Source organism: Carcharhinus amblyrhynchos, chromosome 9, assembly GCF_965287045.1.
Source record: "Carcharhinus amblyrhynchos chromosome 9, sCarAmb.v2.hapA, whole genome shotgun sequence".
NCBI classification, from domain to species: Eukaryota; Metazoa; Chordata; class Chondrichthyes; order Carcharhiniformes; family Carcharhinidae; genus Carcharhinus; species Carcharhinus amblyrhynchos.
The window spans coordinates 91039765-91064917 of NC_137332.1; the positions used below are offsets into that span (position 1 = coordinate 91039765).

General features: G+C 44.1%; 2 protein-coding genes across 4 annotated transcripts in view; both read right to left on the bottom strand.

Annotated features, from left to right (window-relative positions):
- Positions 1–839, bottom strand: part of LOC145348613 (uncharacterized) — a 28724-nt gene extending 27885 nt beyond the window's left edge. The window contains exon 1 of the mRNA XM_080196789.1: positions 592–839. The gene's annotated coding sequence lies outside the window, so the exon portion shown is untranslated. The remainder of the gene's footprint in view (positions 1–591) is intronic.
- A 6968-nt stretch (positions 840–7807) lies between these two features.
- On the bottom strand, positions 7808–22028 carry LOC145348001 (uncharacterized). Of its 3 annotated transcripts, XM_080196084.1 has the most exons (5): positions 21961–22028; positions 19863–21237; positions 10454–11420; positions 9732–9888; positions 7808–9642 (listed from the first exon to the last, which is right to left on the bottom strand). In XM_080196084.1, the coding sequence occupies exons 2-5, from the start codon at positions 20852–20854 to the stop codon at positions 8798–8800; spliced, it is 2961 nt and encodes a 986-aa protein (XP_080052210.1). In that variant the 5' UTR covers positions 20855–21237; positions 21961–22028; the 3' UTR covers positions 7808–8797. The 3 variants fall into 3 exon arrangements, with proteins under 3 accessions (XP_080052210.1, XP_080052209.1, XP_080052208.1); XM_080196083.1 differs by lacking the exon at positions 19863–21237 and having other exon boundaries at positions 10454–11934; positions 21961–21998; XM_080196082.1 differs by lacking the exons at positions 19863–21237; positions 21961–22028 and adding an exon at positions 12902–12980 and having other exon boundaries at positions 10454–11934.
- Positions 22029–25153: the final 3125 nt, after the last annotated feature.

A 25153-nucleotide genomic window follows, 5' to 3' on the forward strand; every position in this document is an offset into this window, starting at 1 on the left:
GAAACTGATTTAGGGACAATTTATTCCTGCCAATCAGCCTAACAGCACATCTTTGGGGTGTGGGAGGAAACCAGAGCACCCGGAGAAAACCCACGCAAGCACGGGGAGAATGCGCAAACTCCCATAGACACCGGCCCAAATCCATGTGTCAGCACAGCAATCAGCGATAGTCACTGAGCTGTCGTCTTGCCCAGTATCTCGTCCAGTTTAGGCACACACTAACGACATGAAGCACTAGGCCAATTTCGAACAACCAAGAGCAGCCCCAGTACAACCCATCGCGTGTATGCCCCTCGTTGGACACAAGGATTTCAAAGTCACATTCAGATGGATGGGCTTTGTGGAGTCAGGAGACTAGTTACTGAACACAGAATTTCCAGCCTTTGACCTGTCCACAGGCTTCTCCAGCCCAGTTTCTGGTCAATGGTAACCTCCATTGTTGATCTCTTTTCATAACTTTGCATGGCTCTCAGTCTCTGAGTCTTCATCATCTTTCTGGTCCCTAATTCACCCACGCATAATTTTACTAATTTTTAACAATTAATTTATCTATCAAATATTCCCATAATTTAGCTGCCAGTCTCTATTCACCTTTACATTCTGATGATCAGTTGAATTATTAAGGTGACTTCCCGCTTTATCCTACAGTCCACCTGTTTTATCATCCAGGGAGTTCTGCCTTTTCCGGTCCTTCCTTTCCCGCTGGTTCAGATTCTCCATCACAATCCAGTCTCCTCTGGAAAGGCAGCAGTTGTTGCTGGGGTTTCCCACTCTCCCGCACAGGGCAGGTACGGATCGTGATGTGGACATGCCGGCGTTGGACCTGGTGTCGTCAGGCTTTTTACGAGGCACAGATCAGACAGACTCTCACACGGTCGGAACTACATTACCCATGCTGCATTGTGGCCCCAGGCCTGCGCAGTGAGGAGCGGCAGTATGGAATTAGTGAGAGCCAACCCGCGGTGCCTGATGGGAGTTGTAGTTCTGCCGCGCACAGCGGCGGTTGGCTCCCAGCGTTCGAGAGTTGGAATGTGAGGAAGCGCGAGCCCCGAGCGGCTGTCACGTGGGCGGGGCTGGAATTGGAGGCGCGCGCCTGTAAATCCCAGCCCCGCTGGCGGCGGGAACCAGGGTCGCCGCCGGTTGATCGCAAGGTCACCGAGTCCCTGATGAAGTTTTCCGGGAAAACCGCAGAACAACGCGGACCTCCTGGTAGGTCAGCTCTGCGGCGAGTCAGGCGACTCGCATTTGTGCATTCTTCCCGTGCTTGCGTGGGTTTTCTCCGGGGGCGCCGGTTTCCTCCCACACCCCAAAGATGTGCTGTTAGGCTGATTGGCAGGAATAAATTGTCCCTAAATCAGTTTCCCTCAATCTGGATGGCCATAAATCATTAGATAGGGGTCATGGGTAGAGAAATGGACTGGTGGCGTTGAGATGGTGGTGCGGGCTCGTTGGGCCGAAGGGCCTGTTTCCCAGGCTGATTTTGTTCTTTGCTCTTCTTTGACAATCACTTTACAGTCAACAGCACAGCACGAAGGCATCTGTTGTAATCTGAGGAAGGAGCAGCGCTCCGAAAACTAGTAGCTACCAAATAAACCTGCAGGAGTTTAACCTGGCGTTATGAGACTTCTTACTTTGTTTACCCCATTCCAAAGCTGGCATCTCCACATCGTCCCTGTTGGAAACAGAGGGTGTGTGACAATCAAGTGAGGAAAAAGAAAGAACTGGTACACAGGGGAATAGCAGGCAGGCACTCACTGTGTAACAGTCTCTAACTGAGGAATCAGTCCCTTCAGCAAAGGAGAGGGAATTGGAGGAAATCATGTTTCCTTTTCCTGTTTTAGAGAAGGATTACACCAATACACCAGAGAATACAGAGAGGATGATCAGTTGTGCCTTGACCTTCATGAAGCACTGACCCATTCTGACAGCTGAGATGTTATTGAAGTCTATGAAGAGGACTGCACAGGGTTATGTGATCTCGTAACATACACATTACATTTGTTGACTTGCCTCAAGTCAACCAAGACAGTTAGGTGGAGGAGAAGCCACTGAATTGGGAGGTTCATCACCTTCACAGACGTCAACATTTGTGAAACAGCAACAGATTCATAGAGGCAATGAGCTGTTTGAATGTGAGGTTCGTAACAAGGGCTTTACAGAATCATCAGCCCGACTGAAACACTGGCATGTTCACACTGGGGAGAAACCAACCACATTGGGTGCAGAAAATCATTCCTGTGACACATCAGCCTCTCCATATATCAAGGCACTCACACAAGTGAGAAATGCATAAATTGTGTGGCATATCATTCCCAAAGTCACTGAATGCCTACACACACCAACGTATCGACACAGGAGAGAAACTGTTCATGTGAAGTGTGTGACAAATCATTCTTGAATATATCAGCCCCCCGCAGACACCAATTTATTCATCACAGGACAGCAACCCTTCACGTGCCAATTGTGTGACAAACGATTCTGACATTTCAGTGTGCCATACATACTAATGTATTCACACAGGAAAGAAACCTTCTGAAGAGGTTTGTGAGAAAGCTTTCACTCCTCTGCTCTCATGAGGCACAGATGTGTGAGCGAAAGCTTTCTCACAAACCTTGCATCAGAAGGGTTTCTTTCCTGTGTGAATACATTAGTTTGTGTGGAGGGTTGAAACATTTAAGATGATTTGTCTCACAACTCCTGTGTCAATACATTGGTATCTGGGGAGAAATCCTTCAAATGGGAGGCGTGTAACCAAGAGTTCACATGGTCATCGATGCTCAAGGAACACAGACACATCTACACTGGAGAGAAATTGTTCGGTTGTGAGGTCTATTATAAGCACTTTCCACGATCATCAGATCTGGTGAAACAGCAGCACATACAGGAGAAAAATCATTACATACTGCATGTGTGATCATTCATGTGGTCATCAGACTTCAGACATCAACACATTCACAGTGAGAAGCCATTGAAGTGCAAATTGTGAGAAATTCTTTGTATAGTCAACTGAACTCTTGTTTCATCAGAGGATGCACACAGGGCAGTAACACTTCAGGTTCAATGTCTGACAAGGCTCTCACCACTCATCTGATCTCCTAAGGCAGCAGTAAATTTACCTGGGGATAAGCAATTCAAGGGTGAGGTTTTCACACTGTCAGTGTATCTCCTGGTCTATCCACACACTCACACAGGGAATAAATCCTATCGGTGTGAGTTCTCTAATAAATCTTTCACACAGTTAACAGATCTGGAACATTAGTGAACCCACAAAGGAGACAAACCCTTTCAGCATGTTTTGTGTGTCAGGATTGTTTCACTACCTCCTCGCTCACCAAACACCAACATCTCCACACAGTCTCAGAGCTGGTTCACCTGCTTCCCTTACACTGAGAGTTGTTTGTGTTGTTTACCCTTCAGTGCTCACATAGGGGAGCTGTCCTTCCAAAGTATTATCTGTCTCCAACCTCTCCCACCACCAAATCTCCAAACGTCACTAATATGGGGCAGTACATTGGGCAATGGTTAGTACTGCCGTCTCACAGCGTCAGGGACCCAGGTTCAGTTCCGGCCTCAGGTGACTATCTGTCTTAAATTCTCCCCGTGTCTGCATGGGTTTCATCCAGACGCTGTGGTTTCTTCCCAGAGTCCAAGGATTTGCACGTTAGGTTGAATGGCCATGTTAAATTGTCCCTTAGTGTCAGGAGGATTAGCAAGGTAAATATGCAGGGTTACGGGGATAAGGCCTGGGTGGGATTGTTGTTGGTGCAGGCTTGATGGGCTGAATGGTCTCCTGCTCTTGTAGGGATTCTATGAAGCAATGCTGTGTAAACTCAGCATCTTTTCAGTGCAGCATCAGGTACATCACTGACTGTCAGTGGTTAAGAAGGCTTCTGATCTACCACTACAAATACCTGGGGGAGAAGCTATTCCTGGGTAGTAATGGAGGGACTTATTAGCCTCACAATCTCTGGTTTATGGACACCCTCAACAGATTTTTATGGGGGGAAGAGTTCTAGATGTCCAGTCCCTTTTTTGTGAAGAAGTATTTGCTGATGTCACCCCAGAGTTACCTAGCTCTAATTTTAATGTCTGTCTCTTGTTCTGTCCTCTTCCACCAGAGGAATAGTCTCTAACTACTCCATCAGCTTATTTAAACATTTTTAACAGCCCAATTAAATTGATTTTCCATTTGACCACTGGATCTCTGTCATCATTGGTGAGTTTGTATGAAGGGAACGAGCTCCGTACTATTTTAGTGCCATTCTGACCATTGGAGTTGGGAGCCAGACGAAAGCACATGGATTTTAAATAAACTTATACCTATAGCATTCTGACAGAGTTTCCCTTGATATGTCTGTGTGTGTTTGTAAAGTGAAACGCTCAAGAATTGGTACAGGGTAGAATTAGACCCTGCTTTAGTTGGTGATGTGAATTATAGACAGATTCTCTTCAGGTGGTGGGTGTTTGTCTAATACCATGGGTAATGTTTGTACTCTCCTGTCTGGGAGGACTACTATCCTGAGTATGGTGAGGCAGTGGGGTGAGTCTCTACAGACCGGAGTTCCCTCAGCTTATCATACCTCAATCTAATAATGGTGTGATATGTTCATTTTACAGTCTTCCAGATTCATTCATCTTACAGATTCATTTGAAGTTCAAAAGACTCAAAAGATTGAGTCTTTTTCAAATGTTTTGTCATTTGATTTAAAGTTTGATAGAAGCTGAATATTGTATTGTTTCATCATTCTTCTGTACAGATTTATAACTCACAAATTCACAGTTTTAAACTGAATCCAAATTACCAGATTTTTCAGCATAGCGTATGCACTGAAATACTCTGGAGCCTACAGTAAGAATCATGTGCACAATATATTGGTCAATGTCAATGTGAGTTTGTATACTTTCTCTATTAGTGGGTTTATATCTTCCAGTTCACGGGAAGCATAACATTTCCTTAAGAAAGAAAAAATTTCATTTATATATCAACTTTCACAAACTCAAGGCATCTAAAAGCACTTCACAGCCAGTGAGGAGATTTTTGAAGTGCATCAACATTGTAATGCGTGACTAAAACCCACAACCTCTAACGTAGAGATGACAGTGCTAACTAATGATGTGGAGTTGCTGGCATTGGACTGGGGTAAACACAGTAAGAAGTCTCACAACACCAGGTTAAAGTCCAACAGGTTTATTTGGTAACAAAGCGCTGCTCTTTCATCGGGTGAGTGGGGAGTTCTGATCACAAACAGTGCATATAAGGCACACACTCAGTTTACAGAATACTGATTAAAATGCGAGTCTTTACAACTAGTCAAGTGCAGACAATGTGAGTGGAGGTTGTCTCCAGACAGGACAGTAAATGAGATGTTGCAAGCCCAGGCAAGTCATGGGGGACACAAATACTGTGACATGAATACAAGATTCTGATTGAGGCCGTCCTCATGTGTGCGGAACTTGGCTATCAGTCTCTGCTCAGCAACTCTGCGCTGTCGTGTGCCATGAAGGCCGCCTTGGAGAACGTTTACCCGAAGATCAGAGGCTGAATGCTTGTGACCACTGAAGTGTTCGCCAACAGGAAGAGAACAATCTTGCCTGCTGATTGTCGAGCAGTGTCCATTCATCTGTTGTCGTAGCGTGCAGACCGTACATACTCTTGCAACTCGGCCAATGTTGTCTACCTGATATGCTACAGAAAGGATGTCCCGAGGCATGATACATTGGGGAGACCATGCAGATGCTATGACAACGGATGAATGAGCATCGCCAGGCAAGACTGTTCTCTTCCTGTTCGCGAACACTTCAGCAGTCACGGGCATATGGCCTCTGATCTTCAGGTAAACGTTCTCTAAGGCGGCCTTCACGGCACACGACAGTGCAGAGTTGCTGAGCAGAGACTGATAGTCAAGTTCCACACACATGAGCATGGCGTCAACTGGGATCTTGGATTCATATCACACTATTTGTAACCCCAGTGACTTGCCTGATTTTGCAACATCTTATTTACTGTCCTATTTCGAGACAATACACATCTCTTTAACCTAATGCTTAATGCTATCTCCACTCACATTGTCTGCATCTTTAAGACTTGACTAGCTGTAAAGACTCGCATTCTAATCAGTATCCTATAAACTGAATATGTGCCTTAAATGCTCTGTTTGTGATCAGAACTCCCCATTCACCTGACAAAGGAGCAGTTCTCTGAAAGCTAGTGGCGTTTGTTACCAAATAAACCTGTTGGACTTTAACCTGGTGTTGTGAGACTTCTTACAGTGCTAACTGAACCATGGTTGACAATAACGCTGAATATTTCTGATGTATTAGCTTCCATTTCTAAAGGGTTAAGTCCTAATGCTGTGTACAGAATGCCCTTGTAAACTGGCAGCCTGAAACATTGATTTTATTTAATTGGAGCTGCAGGTGTTAGTGTTGTCTCTGTGTTTATTGATGTCCATCTGAGGCAGCTCACTGAGAGAAGTTAGTGGGATGTTGAAGAACTTTTCAGGTACACCTGGGGGTGGATCACAATATTCCCCAGAGAGGGAGAACGGTCACAATTATCCTAGGGTACTGCAAACTGAACAATATCAGCCCAGAGGAGAAATCGGGAGATGAATGGACCAGGATATCCCAGGAGAGGGGAACTTATGAGTTGAATGTTCAGTGTCCAAATTTGGAGCCAAGGGGAGCTGGACAGAGCAGGGCTGTCAGATGTCAACACCTGGGGCATAAACTTACACAATGAGTCCCAGCTGATACCACGTCACTGACCAAGAACTGGATCCTTGTCTTCTCTTCCTCTCTGCTGTGTCCCTCCTGTGTGTGTGTGTGTGTGTGTGTGTGTCTCTCTCTCTCTCCTGTACATATGCTGATCTCACAACTACACAGCATCGCTGCCTTGGATGCTGTAGGACTTCCTCTTCTGATTTGCTTCAAACACATCCTGGGCTACATACCCTACACTGATGTTGTCAGTTTGAAAGCCTCCGAGGATGAAGAATACTGTTCCTACACTTGAAATCTCTGTCAAACATTTACCAGGGAAGGAGCAGTTTGTTAGAGATGGCATCTGCAATATCTCACTCGTCCAGGAATGAAGATTCAGTGAGTAATGGATCAAAATTCCTATCAATTGTATTCCATAATATCCACACTAATGTTCAGGCAGTCTGACTATCCTGTGGGGAATCAGGTGCGGAAATACCCCTTATGCTGTGTGAGAAGATCCAGCTGAGAGACCTGTTTACTCGAGGCTTTGTGTTGAACTGTTTGACTGGAGCAAACTGAACCCAGGAGAAAGAACCTGGAAGTTGGGATTTTTATTCCAGGTTAATGGCAAACTCTGGCTGTTGGCCTGGGTGAGCCTGGAATGAGAGAGGAGGATACTGGGTGACGGCATAGGCTGGGTGGATGGTCTGTCTCCAACAACCAGCACTGTGTCGAAGTTTAAAAAAGAGACAAACATAAAAGCTGTCACCCCTCACACACTCGGCATATCCCATCCGTGTCAATCGATGCCGCAACACCTCCTTTAGCTCTTCCTACCCTCTATATCACCCTATCCCCTCCTGACCATGGCCCCTCATAATTTCCATGCTAAGTTATGCATCCAACCACATTCACGGCTCCTCTTACCCTCCAGGTCAAACTCTGCTCCCACCTACTCCATATGACCCTTTATAGCCTCTATGCCAACATAGTGTCAACTCAAACCACCTCATGTGCCCCCCCCCCATTGCCCTTACACCACCCATACCAACTCACAAGTGTCTATAACCACTTCGTCCACTAGTGTGGGAGGCATTCACTGGGCCAGCATACATCGCCCATCCCTAACTGCCTTGAACCTGGAGTCACATATATTCCAGCCCAGGTAAGGATAGCACATTTCCTTCCCTAAAGGACACGAGTGAATCAGATGGGTTTCATGGACATCATCAGACATTTAATTTCAGATTTTTATTGAATTCAAATTTCCCCATCTGCCATGGAGGGATTCATATCCAGGTACCATTAGTCTCTCAATTACTAGTTCAGTGACAATACCATTATGCCATTGTCAATCAAATGGTGAAATGGCAGACACCCTACTGTGACAATGGATGGTTGTGAAATCTGATATGCAACTTTATTCAGTCAATCCCTGAGACGTGTCAACAGACACAAGTAAAATGCAATTTTCTAACACTCTAGACAGTTAATCAAGGAGTTAAATACAGAAGTTTTAAATGCCTCTTTAGCTTGACAGCTCCCTCTGACAGTTCTTCTTGACATTTTTGACAACTGTTTTCAGCAGTTTCAATGAGCTCTCAGTTTTAATGGTTTTTGCACGTTCATCTCTAATTTTTAAGTATCTCAAACGCTATCTCAGTTTTCCTAAAAGCAGCTTACCTTCCCAAAGGTGTCTAATTCCATATTCAAAGGGTATCATCCCAATCCACAAGGGGACCCAATCTATCCAAACGAATGAACAGAGTTCAGACATGTTCCTGACACGCGCAACCTGTACACATTGGTTTTGGGGTGAGACATGTCTGAAACCTACACAAGTTGAGGCAGCTGTTGATTTCTGTGTCATGTTCCACTGCAAAACGTGTAAATTGTGACCTGGCCCATTCCTGGACCTAAGAAAATGGGAGGTGCCTTGATCAGAGGCGGGACTTCTGGTTTCAGACCTCCTTTGCAATCTCTTCATGACAGAGGCTAAAATCCAGACCAAAAAAAGGAAAAATACCCCTCACGATAAAACAGGCAAGTGGAGAATGAGTCACAGTGGTGGAGAGATGGACAATAATTCCTTCTATGTCTCCCCCATCTCTTTGATAGAGACATGTCCATCAGATGTCCCTACACTGAGCTGTTGCTGGCCAGAAGGTGCAGGCACTAGATTCTGAGACAGAATTTGCCTCATTTCATTCAAAGATTCATTGCTTCTTTGCAGAAGTTGACAAAGAATCTCACTCTGCTGCTGAAGAATCTTATTGTTTTGTTGTAAATGTTGTTTTCGAATCTCACTCTGCTGTTTCAGAACCTCATTCTGCTGCTGAAGAATCTCATTGTTTCTTTGTAGATGCTGGTTTCGAATTGCATTTTGCTGTCTCAGAATCTCATTATGCTGCTGAAGAATCTCATTGTTTCTTTGTAGATTCTGGCTAACATCTGTCTTAAATTCAGTCATAGTTTGCTGAAGTAAGTAGGAAGTGGCCTGATAACTCTCCGTGCTTTGAACCAGTTCCTGATGTAAGCGTGCAAAAGGTTTCAGATCATCTTCAGTTTCTTCACTAACAGCATGGGCCTGATGTTGTCTGTGTGCTCGTAGGGATGGTGAAGCTTCTGTTCGCAAAGCCACAGTTTCCTCACCTCTGGAAGGTTCTGAGTTCCCATCCTCCGCCACAGCACTCAAAGCATCACAGGCCTCCTGCTTCAGACAAGCCACAATACTTAACTTTAACTCATCAACACCACCCTTCAAATCAGACATCTCACGCTCCTGACACTCCTCTCCCTCCTCCACTGCCGTTGCCATGCCACATTGCTGAGAGATATTCACCTCCGTCCCTTCTTCACCAGCCCTTTCAGTAATCTCAGACACTGTTGCCAATTTTCCTTCCTCACGATCTGATGTGTGCATGGGCGCCTGCGTATCTGTCAGAGGAAGAAAATCACAATTATTATCATTGTCACGTAAATTAACTCTCCTCCTGAATGTTTAAACACTCGGCTGCTGACATCACCTTCGCTCATCCCTATATCTGATTCACCATTGGATATCGTGGGATTGGAGAGGCCAAACAGTTTCTTTGTGAACTTCTCCAGTTCCGGCAGCTCCTTGATGTACGGAACCTGTCCTCCATTCAATGAGCGCTCCTCAGTGTTATGGGCCAGCTTTACCTAAAGGAAGAAATGAAAATGAAAAAGAAATCATGGTCCAGACTTTACTGCACTGCCTTGTGATGCATTTTCTGAGTGTTGGAGATAGTTTACAGCCTACACCCAGGGATCTTATGATTAGAGATCAATCTTATGACAAAGTCAGAGCCATCCCCAAGGCATTTTTGAATTAAAATGTACTCACGTTGTCTGCAACTTTAAGACTTGATTAGATGTAAAGACTCGCATTCCAATCATTATTCTGCAAATTGAGTTTGTGTCTTTATATGCCCTGTTTGTGAACAGAACTCCCACTCACCTGACGAAGGAGCGGCGTTTGCTACCAAGAAAACCTGTCGGACTTTAACCTGGTGTTGTGAGACTTCTTACGAGGTCTGGTGACCCAGGGAATGATTTGTCACACAGCTCATATATGAATAGTGAGCGCTGATTAATCATACACGTGAGTGGTTTATCTCCTGTGTGAATATTTTGATATGCACAGAGCAGGGTGAAGGTAATTTACCACATAAATATGTCAGGGTGTAAAAGAAGCCATTGAGTCCAGGAATGGTTTGTCACATACCTTGCATGGGAGGGTGTTCTCCCCCGTGTAAACGCATTGGTGTTTGTGGAGGGCTGATGACTCAGAGAATGATTTGTCACACATCTCGTGCATGAAGGGCGTCTCCCCTGTGTGAATCCTCTGGTGTGAAAGAAGGTTGTCTTTTCGGTTAAAAGTCATCTTACAAACATCGCACCTGAAGGGTTTCTCTCCTGTGTGAATGCGTTGGTGTTTATGGAGAGTTGATGACTGTGAGAATGATTTGTCACACATTTTGCATGTGAAGGGTTTTTCCCCTGTGTGAATACGTTGGTGTCTGTGGAGGTTCGATGACTGTGAGAATGATTTATCACACATTTTGCACGTGAAGGGTTTCTCCCCTGTGTGAAGGCGTTTGTGTTTACTGAGGCTTGTTGACAATGTGAATGATTTGCCACACACCTCACACGTGAAGGGTCTCTCCCCTGTGTGAAGGCGTTGATGTTTATGAAGGTATGATAACTCTGAGAATGATTTCTCACACATTTTGCATGGGAAGGGTTTCTTCCCTGTGTGAATCCTCTGGTGTGATAGAAGGTTGTTAATTTTGTTAAAAGTCATCTTACAAACATCACACTTGAAGGGTTTCTCCCCTGTGTGATGACGTTTGTGTTTACTGAGGCACGATGACCGCGTGAATGATTTGTCACACACCATACATGTGAAGGGTTTCTCCCCTGTGTGAATACGTTGGTGTTTACGGAGATACGATGGCCATGAGAATGATTTGTCACACATTTTGCACGTGAAAGGTTTCTCCCCTGTGTGAAGCTGCTGGTGTTGACGGAGGTTCGATAATACCGAGAATGATTTGTCACACACTTCACATTTGAAGGGTTTCTCACCCGTGTGAATGCGTTGGTGTTGGCGGAGGGTCGATAATTGTGAGAAGGACTTCTCACAAACATCACACCTGAATGGTTTCTCCCCTGTGTGAATCACCTGGTGCCTCAGAAGTCTTGTAGAATTCACAAAACCTTTATCACAAATGTTACACCTGAATCGTTTCCCTTCCATTTGGCTGCTCTTGTGGTAACAGCAGCTGTAACAAATGCACCTTAGAAGTTCTTCTGATCTTGCGGAGTCTCTGACACACACAGCTCACACTGGGACAGCCTCACACCTTAAGAAAGAGTCAGTGGCTCATGAGGGTCAATGAATGATTAAAGCTCTCAACACACTTGGAGTCCATTCACACTTCTTCCAAGCCTCACCCTGACTGATCACCCACAGCCGAACCTTCAGAAAGATTGGTTCTGATGGAAAGCTCCACACCACTGACCAGTTACAAAGCAAAGGTCTGCTGAACCAACTGATTTCCAGATGATGGTTTCATTGTCCAATCTTCTCTATGTTGAGCAATGCCGTGAGGGGACTGAACGTCTTCCCAAAGTTGTTCCTTGGGTGATGGCCAGGATTTACCTGTGGTGTCTATCCTCACTGTATTCTCTGGTGCAATCCTTCTGTAAAACAGGAAAAGAAACATAATTTCCTCCAATTTCTCTCCTCAATTGCTGAAAGGACTGACTCCTCACTTGTATCTGATCCCCCACATGGAGGAACAATCTGAGTTCTTTCTTTTTCCTCACTAGATTGACAACATCCTCTATTTCCAGCAGGGACACTGGTTAGTGACCAGCAGTTGATAACATGGCTACTTTCTTTCCTCAATCCAGACCCCCACCTTGCTAGGCACTACGAGGGCAATGGAAAAGACAGTTCGGCGAATGTGAAATGGGCTATCACTTCATGATGAGCTCGTGTTGTGCTGGCAAAGACCAATTTTACCCTTCGAGAATGTGTTTACTATAAAAAATACTCAAGAGGAATGTTAATGTAATTGAGATTTTGAAATTTCTCCCCTTTCCAAAATTATTTGAAGAGAACACACTGGGCGGGAAGTGCTCAAAGCGAAGGAGAATATTGCTTCAGTGGGGCTGACTCAAGGGTTCTAGTTTATCCTGGGAAATTAGATATACTGCATTCACTCAGACTGCACATCCCAATTTTAGTTATCAGACACACTACTGGGCAAAAATATCAAATCCAAGCCCAGGCTTTTGGGAAAGGCTGAAGCCTTCTGGTAACATCTTTAAAGAAAAAAATTAAATATATTTCAATAAATGTATCTCTGCCCCTCTTAGATAATTACACCTCAACTTTTCATACTCAGTAATGACCCCCATCAACAAAACTCAGCCTGTAAATCAGAAGGGAACTGCTTCCAATAACCACACTCAATATCCAACACACAGCTCCAATCAAACAGCTCAGCACAAAGCACCGAGTAAACAGGTCTCTCAGCTGGATCTTCTCACACAGCATAAGGGGCATTTCCACACCTGATTCCCCACAGGATAGTCAGACTGCCTGAACATTAGTGTGGATATGATGCAATGTAATTATTATAAATTCTGCTCCTTCACTCACCATCTCCTGACTTGGTTTTCAGTCCCTACAGGAAGTGAAGCAGCTGTGAAAGAGGAAGAGGAGAGAATGGGCAGAGTGGGTGGGCTCTCTGATTGACGTCTCTCACAGCCAATCCAAATATTTCTGGAACAACAGGAGTTTCCTGAAGTTTGGGAAACTGACCAGGGAAACGGAGACGACTTTGAGCAGCAGATCAGGTGGGATTTAAACTTGTCATTGTCCCATCTGAATAAAACCTCACTTATTGCAGCTGCTGTCTCAGTTCCCCGGCAAACATTTGACAGAGATGCCTAGTGTGGGAATAACATTCTTCATCCTTGGAGGCTTTCAAACTGACAACATCATTGTGGGATGTGTACAAGAGGAAGACCCACAGCATTCATAGCAATATTGACATGCAGAGGTAGGATCAGCACATGTGCAGGAGAGAGTGGCACCAGATAGAGACGCATGGTATGGGCAAAGGGGGGTCATATTGACCAGATGATGGACGAAGTTTCTCTGAGAGTTGCAAAATGGTTCAGTGACTCAGGGAGAGGTGGGACTCATTCCTCAGAGTGCGGAACATAAATCCTCAGTTTGACAGAAATGTGATAGAATCCCTGTGGTAGAATCCATGGGTGAATCACCATCAGTGGGAGAGCTACAATAATCAAACAGATGAGAAACAACAGAGCCTGTGGCCCCGATGGTATTCCAGCTGAGGGCTTCCAAGCTGGTGGACTTCTGCTCAGATCAAGATCTCATGAACTCATCCCCCCAACGTCAGGAATGTGATCATTATACCCATCATCAAGAAGGGAAATTAGTCATGCTGTGGAAACTATTCCCTTGTGTCCTCAACAGGGAAAATCCTGACATACATGCACCTGTGTTCTGTGGCTAAGGAAATTTTTCCCAGAGACATGGGGACATCTCCTCCTAACATCTTTTTCTTTGTCTCAGAGTTAAATTTTCTCTGATTACATCTCTATGAAACAATTTGGGATGTTTGACTATATTAATGCGCTCTATAAATACAATATTTGTCCCCTCACATTCCCTCCAATTCTCAAATTACTGACCTGGAGTACAGACTGTGGACGTTGATTAGCCTCTAGTGCTCTGTTCGAGTGACCATTCAGCATGTGTCGACCCAGTGAATGTTGTGAGACCATGGAGACTGTCTGTTGAGACACATTCTGCCCTTCCTTTAAATTCTCAAGTGGCCTCACTGATGAGAAACAGGATTCCTGGCTGATTTGCTGAGGCTAACTGAAGGTCCTTCATAACAACCCCAGGAATGGTTCCTCCCCTGGATGCTTGAAGGTGAAGCCTTTCTAATCACTAAGTATCTCATTGTCTTCTTGGCTCCATTAAGAGTCAGAGAGTGATCTGTGCTATGTTCTTATAATGATACAAGTCCTTCAACTTATTTTATATTGTAAGCACCAGGTGCTAATCACTCATAAGAGACTGGCTGACACATTATAGGTTCATTTATTCAGTTAGTCACATGAGTACACTCTTACATAGATAAATAGCTTGGAGACTTTGATTTCATTTATTACTGTTACACTGAAAAGTATTGTTTCTTGCACACTATACAGACAAAACCTACCGTTCATAGGGAAGAAAATGAGAGAGTACAGAATGTAGTGTAACAGTCATAGCTAGGGTGTAGAGAAAGATCAACTTAATGCAAGGTAAGTCCATTCAAAAGTCTGACAGCAGCAGGGAAGAAGCTGATCTTGAGTCGGTTGGTACGTGACCTCAGACTTTTGTATCTTTTTCCCCGAGGAAGAAGGTGGAAGAGAGAATGTCCAGGGTGCATGGGATGTTAAATTATGCTGGCTGTTTTGCCAAGGCAGCGGGAAGTGTAGACAATGGATGGGAGGCTAGTTTGTGTGATGGATTGGGCTACATTCATGACCTTTTGTAGTTCCTTGTGGTCTTGGGTAGAGCAGGAGCCATACCAAGTTGTGATATACAAGCAGAAAGAATGCATCTGGAAAAGTTGGTGAGATGCCAAATTTCCTTACTCTTCTGAGAAAGCAGAGGCGTTGGTGGGCTTTCTTAACTACAGTGTCGGCATGGGAGGAATGAGGACACGCTGTTGGTGACCTGGACACCTAAAACCTTGAAGTTCTCGATCCTTTCTACTTCGTCCCCATTGATGTAGATGGGCATTGATGTAGATGCTTCCTGAAGTCGATGACAATCTCCTTTGTTTTTTTGACATTGAGAGATTATTGTTGCCGCACCAGTTCACCAGATTCTCTATCTCATTCCTGTACTCCGTCTCATCATTGTTTGAGATCTCACCCACTATGGTGGTGTCGTCAGCAAACTTGAAAATCGAATTGGAGGGGAGTTTGAATCACAGGTGTATAAGTATAGTAGGGGGCTGAGAACGGAGCCTTATGGGGCACCGGTGTTGAGGATGATCATGGAGAAGGTGTTGTTGCTTACCCATAGTTTGTGGTCTGTGAGTTAGGAAGTTCAGGATCCAGTCACAGATGGAGGTGCTGAGGCCCAGGCCATGGAGTTTGGAGATAGGTTTTGTGGGAATAATAGTGTTGAAGCTGAACTATAGTCAATAAATAGGTGTTTGACACAAGTGTCCTTGTTATCTAGGTGTTCCAGGGTTGAATGCAGGGCCAGGGAAATGGCATCAGCTGAGAACCTGTTGCAGCGGTAGGCAAATTGTAGTGGATCCAGATAGTCTGGGAGGCTGGAATTGATTCGTGCCACGATTAACCTTTCAAAGCACTTCATAATGATGGATGTCAGAGCGACCGGCCAACAGTCATTAAGGCACGCTGCTTGGTTTTTCTTAGATATCGGGATGATGGTCATCTTCTTGAAGCAGATAGGGACCTCAGATTGTTGTAAACAGAGGTTGAAGATTTATGTGAATACCTCCATCAGCTGATCCGCGCAGTACCCTATCCAGGGCAGTTGCTTTCCATGGGTTGACCTTCAAGAAAGCAGCTCTGACATCTGCAGTGGTGACCCCAGATACATTTGGAGCTGTGTTGTCTACTTTGCTGCTTACACCAAAAATGAAACTAAAACTAGAACACACAATACATACATCCCAAGTGATTATATGGATAAATGTTCATCCTCTTAAAGGCATACAATAACATCCACCATTCTCTTTTAAAGATACTTCATCCTCCTTCCAAATATGTATATTTACAATACATTTTCATGTTTAATTACCAGTACAGAATTGCACAGAACTTATGTTATTATGAGTCTCTAAAGAGAAAAGGGTTATACACCCTGATTTTGTGATGATAACCTTGTCTAGAGATCCCTTTCGTTTCTCATACTGATCTCTCGGACTGTTATTCTTGTTCGTTCTGGTTGTATTTTGGATCTTGTCCTAGATGCAATAGGACTGCATGATGGTTGAGTATGTTTTCTCCATCGGTTTCACTTCTTCTGACATCAGGGACTTTACCACTTCTTACAGCTTCAGGAACCCAGACACAAAGACAATACTGACACCCGTAGCTGAAACTGGTTACCTCTTTAAATCAAATCAAACTTTCAGGCTATCAGTTTACAGAAGGAAAAACATTCTGTGCACAGCCTTGGGGCTTAATCTCTTATAAACTAAGTCAAATATATTAGAAATATTACATGTTATTGTCAGCCATGATTTAGTAAGCAATCTTGTCTTTGAATCAGAAAGTTTTGGGTTCAAGACTCAGTCAGAAGAGCACTGAGGAAGGGAACAAAAAAAAAGTCTTTATTTCGGGAGGTAAATGTTCTGATTCCTGTCAACTGGAACTTCAAAACCATTGATGAAGGAAGTATACTGGTCCAGTGACATATATTGTGTACGAGACTCTTACGGTTGGCTCCTGAGTATTTCAGTGAATAGGAATACATCATGCTGACAGATCAGATAGTTTGATTTGGTTTTTGCTTTAAACATGAACTCAGTGATTGATAAAACAGCAAACAACACAATATTTTGCTTACACCAAACCTTTAGTCAACTAAAATAAGAAAACATTGAAAATGACTCAAGATCTTTCCCAAAATATGAAATGAATCTTGGAGGAGTATAAGATGAACACATCATCACACTGTTATTACATTGAGATATGATGGGCTGAGAGGATTCAAGTCTGCAGAGACTCACCCCCACTGCCTCACCAAACTTAGGATAGTAGTCCTCTCAGACAGGAGAGTACAAACATCCATGATATAGTCAAACGCCCATTACCTGAAGATGATCTGTCCATAATTCACATCACCAACTAAACCAGGTCCGATTCTACCCCATACACATTCCTGAGAGCTCCGTTACTAACACACACACACACTTACATCACGGGAAACACTCTCAGAATACTACAGACAGAAGTTTCTTTGTAATCCCTGTGCTTTCGACTCGCTCCCAATTCCGATGGTCAAAAATGACATTGAACTTTAGCGACACAGAATGGAGCTTGTTTCCATCATATAAATCCACCAATGGCTAGCAATCCAGTGATCATGTGGGTCCATGGCCCAGATTCAGTTTCATTCTTCTCTTATGTCCACCTCTTGCACCCTTTTTCCAAAAATTACCATTACTCTCTTCCTTTTAAGTCGATCTCCCTGCTGTTCAAGTCCAACGCTTGAAGATTTGAGTGTATTTGGTACACACTGGTTGGGCCATCTATTGCCGAATTTAATTTCTTCTGTCAAGACTACTCATTACTCCAGGATCATCCTGAAGAGAAAAGATAACCCACAACTTATCCTCCCCAAAACCAACTGTGTCCTTGTAGAAGTTATGTTCCAGCTGTACAGAGCTCTGTTTTGACCCTACCTGGAGAACTGATTATAGAACTACATTCAGCTTTGGGTACTCAAGAAAATATATTGGCCTTTGAGGGAATGCAACGTAGATTCACCAGAATGTTCCTGAATATAAAAGATTTAAAATATGTGCATATGTTGTACTTCCCCGTGAATGTATATTTTGAGAACAGAACCTGACGGGACAGATGATTTTTGGCCAAGCAGACACTGTGGCCATTCCAAAGTTGATTTATTGGAACTTTTTCTGAATCGTTGTGGACCTAATGTTTATGTGATAATCCTTCCAGTCAATATGGAGGATCAGGAGAAACCTGGCTGATGGAATTTCTCTGGCGCTAACACAATGTCCAGAGTCTTGTCTGTATGCTTACACTTTCCTTGACCTACAGATACTTTTGCTTTTTTTCATTCTATGAGGGTATGTAAGCTTTGCTGACAAGTCCAGCATTTGGTGCTCATCACTAATTTCCCTTGAGAAAATGCTGGTGATCAACTCATAGAACCTCTCTATCCAAACTGCTAGTCACACACTTGCTTTGTAGTTTGCTGAAAGCTGAACTGACACAGCTGATCCGCTGTTGGATTGCTTTGTCAATGGAGACCTTTTGAGGGAGGAGGCTGTTGAGGATTGGGAAGCATTCAACATATTCCAGGATTTCAACTTTATTATGCATCGGAAGTGGCATATTTTGCTAAACAGGTGTGGGTTGCTCAATAAGTTTTGTTTTGGCCACAATTAGAGACAGTCCAAGTTTCCTACATTTGCTGAATGTAATGAAGAGTTCCTGGTTTTGTTCTTGACATTTTTCCTTGGATTTGTCTGGCAAAAAGACTATTATAAGAAGTCTCACAACACCAGGTTAAAGTCCAACAGGTTTATTTGGTAGCACAAGCCACAAGCTTTCAGAGCTATGCTCCTTCATCAGGTGAGTGGGAGTTTTGTTCACAAACAGGGCACATAAAGACACAAACTCAATTTACAAAATAATGGTTGGAATGCAAATCTTTAGAGATAATCAAGTCTGAAAGGTATAATGTGAGTGGAGAGAGGTTAAGCACAGATTGTCTCCCGCCAGTTGGTGAGATTGTGCAAGTTCAGGTAAATCGTGGGGATTATAGATAGTGTCACATGAACCCAAAATCCTGATTGAGGCCATCCTCATGTGTGCGGAACTTGGCTATTAGTTTCTGCTCAGCAATTCTGCGTCATCATGTGTCGTGAAGGCCGCCTTGGAAAACGCTTACCTGAAGATCAGAGGCTGAATGACCATGACTGCTGCTCAACAATCACCAAGCAGGAGTATTCTCTTCCTGTCGGAGAACACCTCAGTGGTCACAGACATTCAGTCTCTGATCTTCAGGGAAGCGTTCTCCAAGGTGGCCTTCACAACAACATAGAATCACTGAGCAGAAACCGATAGTCAAGTTCCGCACACGAGGACAGCCTCAGCCGGGGTCTTGGGTTCATGTCACACTATCTGTAACCCCCACGACTTCCCTGGGCTTGCAAATCTCACTAACTGTCCTGGCTGGAGACAATACACATCTCTTTAACCTATGCTTAACCCTCTCTCCACTCACACTGTCTGCACCTTTAAGACTTGATTATTTGTAAACTCGTATTCCAACCATTATTTTGTAAATTGAGTTTGTGCCTTTATATGCCCTGTTTGTGAACAGAACTCCCACTCACCTGACGAAGGGGCAGTGCTCTGAAAGCTTGTTGCTTGTGCTACTAAATAAACCTGTTGGACTTTAACCTGGTGTTGTGAGACTTCTTACTATGCTTATCCCAGTCCAATGTCAGCATTTCCACAACAAAGACCATGTCAGGGGTTTCTCTGGAAGGTCCAAATCCAAGTAAGTAATGCCTGTGTAGGGCATCTCCCACGTATCTTGTGTAGATGGACCAGGAGATGCATTCATTGTGCAAAAGCCTTGTCACATGCCTCAAAGCCTGATGGTTTTTGAATGTGGATCCATTGGTACCTGGGGGAATGGAACAGTTAAGAAAGCCTGATCCAAATTTTCAGATTGGAAAGACTTCCCCGTCTGCAGATTATTTAATGCAACAGGAGGTTTGGTGAGTTTGCGTAGTCTTTGTCATGCACCTCACACTTGAATAGATTCTCTCTTGTGAATGTGCTGGTGCCTGCGGAGAGATGATGACCGCAAGAATGATTTCTCACACACTTTGCACATGAAGGGTTTCTCTCCTGTGTGAATGCGTTGGTGTACACGAAAGTGAGAGGAGTGTGAGAATGATTTGTTGCACACCTCACAAGTGAACGGTTTTTCCCCTGTGTGAATGTGTTGGTGTTCGTGAAGAGTCGATGATCGTGAGAATGATTTATCACACACCTTGCATGTGAATGGTTTTTCTCCTGTGTGAATGCGTTGATGACTCACAAGGCGTGATAACTGTGCAAAGCATTCCTTACACATCTCACACATGAATGGCTTCTCCCCAGTGTGAATGCGTCGGTGATTCACAAGCGTCGATGAATGTGCGAAGGCTCGGTCACAAACCTCACACTTGAAGGGTTTCTTCCCTGTGTGGACTCTCTGGTGGCTCAACAGAGCAGAGGAGTGGCTGAAAATCTTCTCACAAACCTCACACCTGAAGGGTTTCTCTCCTGTGTGAATGCGTTGGTGTGTCAGGAGGTTTGTTGAGTTTGTGAAGGTTTTGTTACACACACTACAAATAAATGATTTCTCCCCATCGTGAATGCGTTGATGAACACGAAAGTGAGATGAATGCAAGAAGGATCTGTCACACACCTCACATGTAAAGGGTTTCTCCCCTGTGTGAATGCGTTGGTGTGCGCGAAGCGATGACAACTGTGAGAATGATTTGGCGCAGACCTCACACATAAATGGCTTCTCTCCTGTGTGAATGCGGCGGTGATCCACCAGAGCTGATGACTGCGCAAAGGTTTTTTTACAAACCTCACACTTGAATGGTTTCTCCCCAGTGTGCAGGCGTCGGTGTTGCAAGAGATTTGTTGGCCATGTAAAGGCCTGGTCACATACTTCACACTTGAAAGGCTTCTCTCCAGTATGAATGCGTTGGTGGTTCACAAGTGTCGATGAACGTGTGAAGGTTCGACTGCACACTTCACAAGTGAAAGGTTTTGACTCCATGTTGCTGTCCTTGTGGAATAAGAAATGCACATTATCAGTGAGCAATTTTTATGATCCTGTTGAGCTGTCCATGCACATGTTGAATTTACAACCTATCACCTGCAGGGATGCATCAGTGTTTCATGAGGCTTGATAAATGTTTGAAGCTCTTACTATACTGGTTCCTTCTCACCAGTTTCAAATCTGATGATATGTCAAGACTTTCCTGACCTAACTGATTTTGAGATGATGATTTCACTATTGAACCTTCTTTGTGTTGGGTAATGACGTGAAGGGAATAGAGGTTTTTCCACAGTTGTGCAGTTTTTCCTTGCGTATTGGTCTCACTCTACACATGGTGTATATCCTCTCTGTATTGTCTTGAGTAGGTTACTGCAAACATTCTGTAAAACAGGATGAGGAAACATGATTTTCTTCAACTCCCTCTCCTCCTTTGCTGAAGGGGCTGATTCCTCAGTTAGAAACTGTTCCACAGTGAATGCCTGTCTGCTATTCCTTTGTGTGAGGATCTGATACAAGTTGATTATTTTTCCTCATCTGGCTGTCTCAAACTCTTGTTTCCAGCAGGGGCACTGGGTAGTAACCAAGAACAGACATTCCTCTGCCCAGTCCTCATCTGTAAGAAGTCTCACAAAACCAGGTCCTCATCTGCCCAGGCATTGTGAGGCAATGGAAAAACACTCGGGCAGAGTGTAAAATGGGCTGCCAATTCACTATAATACCAGACCCTGCTTGTGAAAACCAGTTTTGTACTTACATTATATGTTTAATATAAAAAACACAAAAGTTAATTCAATGCAGATTTTTACATATCTCCCTTTGTTTTCCAAAATTAATTGAAGAAAACACACTAAGCAGGAAGTGCTTGAAGCTAAGGAAAATTTTGCTTCAGTGTAGCAGGTTCAAGGGTTCTGGTTTATCCTGGAAAATTAAGTAACTGCACTCATTCAGACTGCATATCCCAAATTCAGCTATCAGACAAAACTGTCAAATCCAAGCCCAGGCTTCTGGGAAAAGTCGAGGCCTTCAGGTAAAATCTTTAAAGAAGACATTAAAAGACATTTCACTAAATGTGTCTCTGCCCCTCCCAGATAATTATACCTTACCTTCTCATATTCAGTAATGACCCATCAACAAAACTCAGCCTGTAAATCAGAAGGGAAATGCTTCCAATAAACACACAATATCCAACACACAGCTCCAATCAAACAGCTCAGCGTTCTGATTGACGGCTCCCACAGCCAATCAGAGAGAGAAAGTATTCAGGTCCTTCCTGCAATTAATGTGTCAATCATTCCACACAACCAATCATATATGAGAGGGCGGGGTTTCAGCCCCCCCACCCCTGCTCTCCTCCCCTTTCTGCGCCGCCACTTTCAGACAGACTCTCACATGACCGGAACTATACTTGACTGCCTCTGTACCTGGAGTCTGCGCAGTGAGAAGCGGCAGTATGGAATGGGGGAGAGCCAACCCGCGATGCCTGACGGGAGTTGTAGTTCTGCCGCCCACATCGGCGGTTGGCTCCCAGCGTTCGGGAGTTGGAATGTGAGGAAGCGCGAGCCCCGAGCGGCTGAACCGAATTGAAAAGCGGAGACTGACCCTTGGTCGGAACCAGAGCGATGGCGGTGGGAAGATTCACCATTGCAGGAGATTCTCTGTATACAACTGAAGAGGAAGAAGTTACACAAGTCAACTGACTCACAGTACAGAAGAGTTGCAGCAGGATAGTGTGGTTGGCCATGTCAAAGGTCATGATGTGGGTATGGCGGTGTTGGACTGGCGTAAACACAGTAAAAAGTGTGACAACACCAGGTTTTAATCCAACCGATTTATTTGATAATAGACTCACAAGCTTTCGGGGTTTGCCCCTTCGTCAGGTGAATGGAGAGTTCTGGCCTCAGACAGCGCATATAAAGCACAGACAGTTTAGAGATTACTGATTAGAATGCGAATCCTTACACCTAACCTGCTGTTCAAGACCTGAAGTGGCCGACAATGTGAGTGGAAGGAGCACTGATCACAGGTTAAAGAGATGTGTATTGTCTCCAGACAGTACAGTGAGTGAGGTTTTGCAAACGCAGGCAAGTCACAGGGGTTACAAAACCTCACTCACTGTACTGTCTGGAGACAATACACATCTCTGTAACCTGTGATCAGTGCTCCTTCCACTCACATTGTCGGCCACTTCAGGTCTTGAACAGCAGGTTAGGTGTAAGGATTCGCATTCTAATCAGTAATCTCTAAACTGTCTGTGCTTTATATGCTCTGTCTGAGGCCAGAACTCTCCATTCACCTGACGAAGGGACTAACCCCGAAAGCTTGTGAGTCTATTATCAAATAAATCGGTTGGACTAAAACCTGGTGTTGTCAGACTTTTTACCATGTCAAAGGTCGCAGAGAGGATGCCTCTCTCTCCGCAGACGTTTCCTGACCTGAGGATTTCCAGCATTTTTTAAATCATATTTCTAGCATTCACAGGATTTTGGTTCCCAATTAGATTCCCAAGTTATCTGTGTGCATTTTAGGTAAGTGTACACTGGACTGATTTGATGGAGCTTTGAAAATAACCGTTTATCTTCATGACTTCATGTGAACAAATTATTTCAATTGGAGTGGTTAGGGAGCACCAACAGTCATATTTACAAGTTGTGCAAGGGCAGAACTACAGATTCATCAATCACTAAAAGTAACAAGGCAGTTCAACAAGCTGAGGTTCATTTTTTTGAGGAATAGAATTGAAAAGCAGGGAAGTGATGTTGAACTTGAAAAGAACCTTCTTTCGACAACACTTGGAGGGCAGTGCACAGTTTAGACCAACACATCGAAAACCTAAGTAGTTAGCACTGCTGCTTCACAGCGTCAGCTAAAATTGCCCCTTAGTGTCAGGGGATTAGCAGAATAAAAAAGTTTATCTATTAGTGTCACAAGTAGGCTTACATTAACTCTCCAATGAAGTTACTGTGAAAGTTCCCTAGTCGCCACACTCCAGTACTTGTTCAGGTACACTGAGGGTGAACCTAGCATGGCTAATGCGCCGAACCAGCACATCTTTCAGACTATGGGCAGAAACTGGAGCATCTGGTGGAAACTCATGCAGACATGGAGAACATACAGACTCCGCACAGACAGTGACCCAAGCTGAGATTCGAACCCGGGTCTTTGGCAATGTGAGGCAGCAGTGCTAAATACTGTGCCACGATGCCGTGGTGTTACTGGGATAGACCCTCAGTGATTTGTTGTCCGTACAGGCTCAATGAACCAGGTGGCCTCTTTCTGCACTGTCGGGATTACAGCTGAGTGCTGCTGCGGGGGGGCAGGTAAAGAGAAGGGAGGATGTGGGCTGGTTCTTCAAATGGGCTTCCTCCAGGGCCAGTTCCTGTGGAGCTGTTGAAAAGAGATTTAAAGAATAGATTTAGAGGGAGCAATATCCTTGGTTTAGGTGCCTGTATAACAATTTATATTCAAAGATACCTGTATAGCAATTTATATTAGATGGGATAAATAGTATATAATAAATATGTATGAATTTACTATTATACGATCACAAAGGGCATGCATGAAAACTCCACCATGTTAACAGGAGCTCAGGATAGTAAAATGACACAAGATGGATGCTAGCTTTTAGCCACATTCCTGAGCACCACTAGCTGGCTTGAGCACAAGCTTGTGCACAACAGTCTACAGATAGTGGTCATTGATACCAGTCTATGATCTGAGGCCTCATGAAAACCAGACACAGGATTAGGGACGAAAGTCATGAGAGATGATAAGGAGGCCCACTGAACAAGGAGAATTGTACACTCAAGGACTCCAGATGGGAGAAAGCAAGATAATATTGATGAAGTACCATGAGTTGTGTCCATGAGACCACAAGCTGGTCATGTAGAAGCCCACCTTACGTAATGCCTTTTTCATTGGATATGTGACTATTGTGTGTAATCTGTAATCAATATTATTGGACATGGGCTGTGTAGATGTTTGAAAAATGTATAAGAATGGATGTTTTTCCTTTGTTCGTTGAAGAGGGGCACTGGGTTTATCAGAAGCCATCTCTCCGCCGGTGAAAATAAAATGTTTGATGCAAAGACCAACCCTGAGCACTGAGTGATTTCTTTGAGACTCTCTCCTGCTAATGGTACGGTAGCACAGTGGTTAGCACTGCTGCTTCACAGTTCCAGGGACTTGGGTTCAATTCCTGGCTTGGGTCACTGTCTGTGTGGAGTTTGCACATTCTCCTCGTGTCTGCGTGGGTTTCCTCCAGGTGCTCTGGATTCTTCCCACAGTCCAAAGATGTGC

What these genes read in the sequence shown, in the direction of transcription:
- LOC145348001 (XM_080196084.1), bottom strand. Translation starts at nt 20,854, where the DNA reads ATGGAGTCAAAACCTTTCACTTGTGAAGTGTGCAGTCGAACCTTCACA. An exon ending in CGGTCATCATCTCTCCGCAG is followed by an intron (nt 11,421 to 19,862) that starts GCACCAGCACAT and finishes AAGACTTCTGAG; the next exon opens with GCACCAGGTGATTCACACAG. An exon ending in AGAACACCCTCCCATGCAAG is followed by an intron (nt 9,889 to 10,453) that starts GTATGTGACAAA and finishes TTCTTCCTTTAG; the next exon opens with GTAAAGCTGGCCCATAACAC.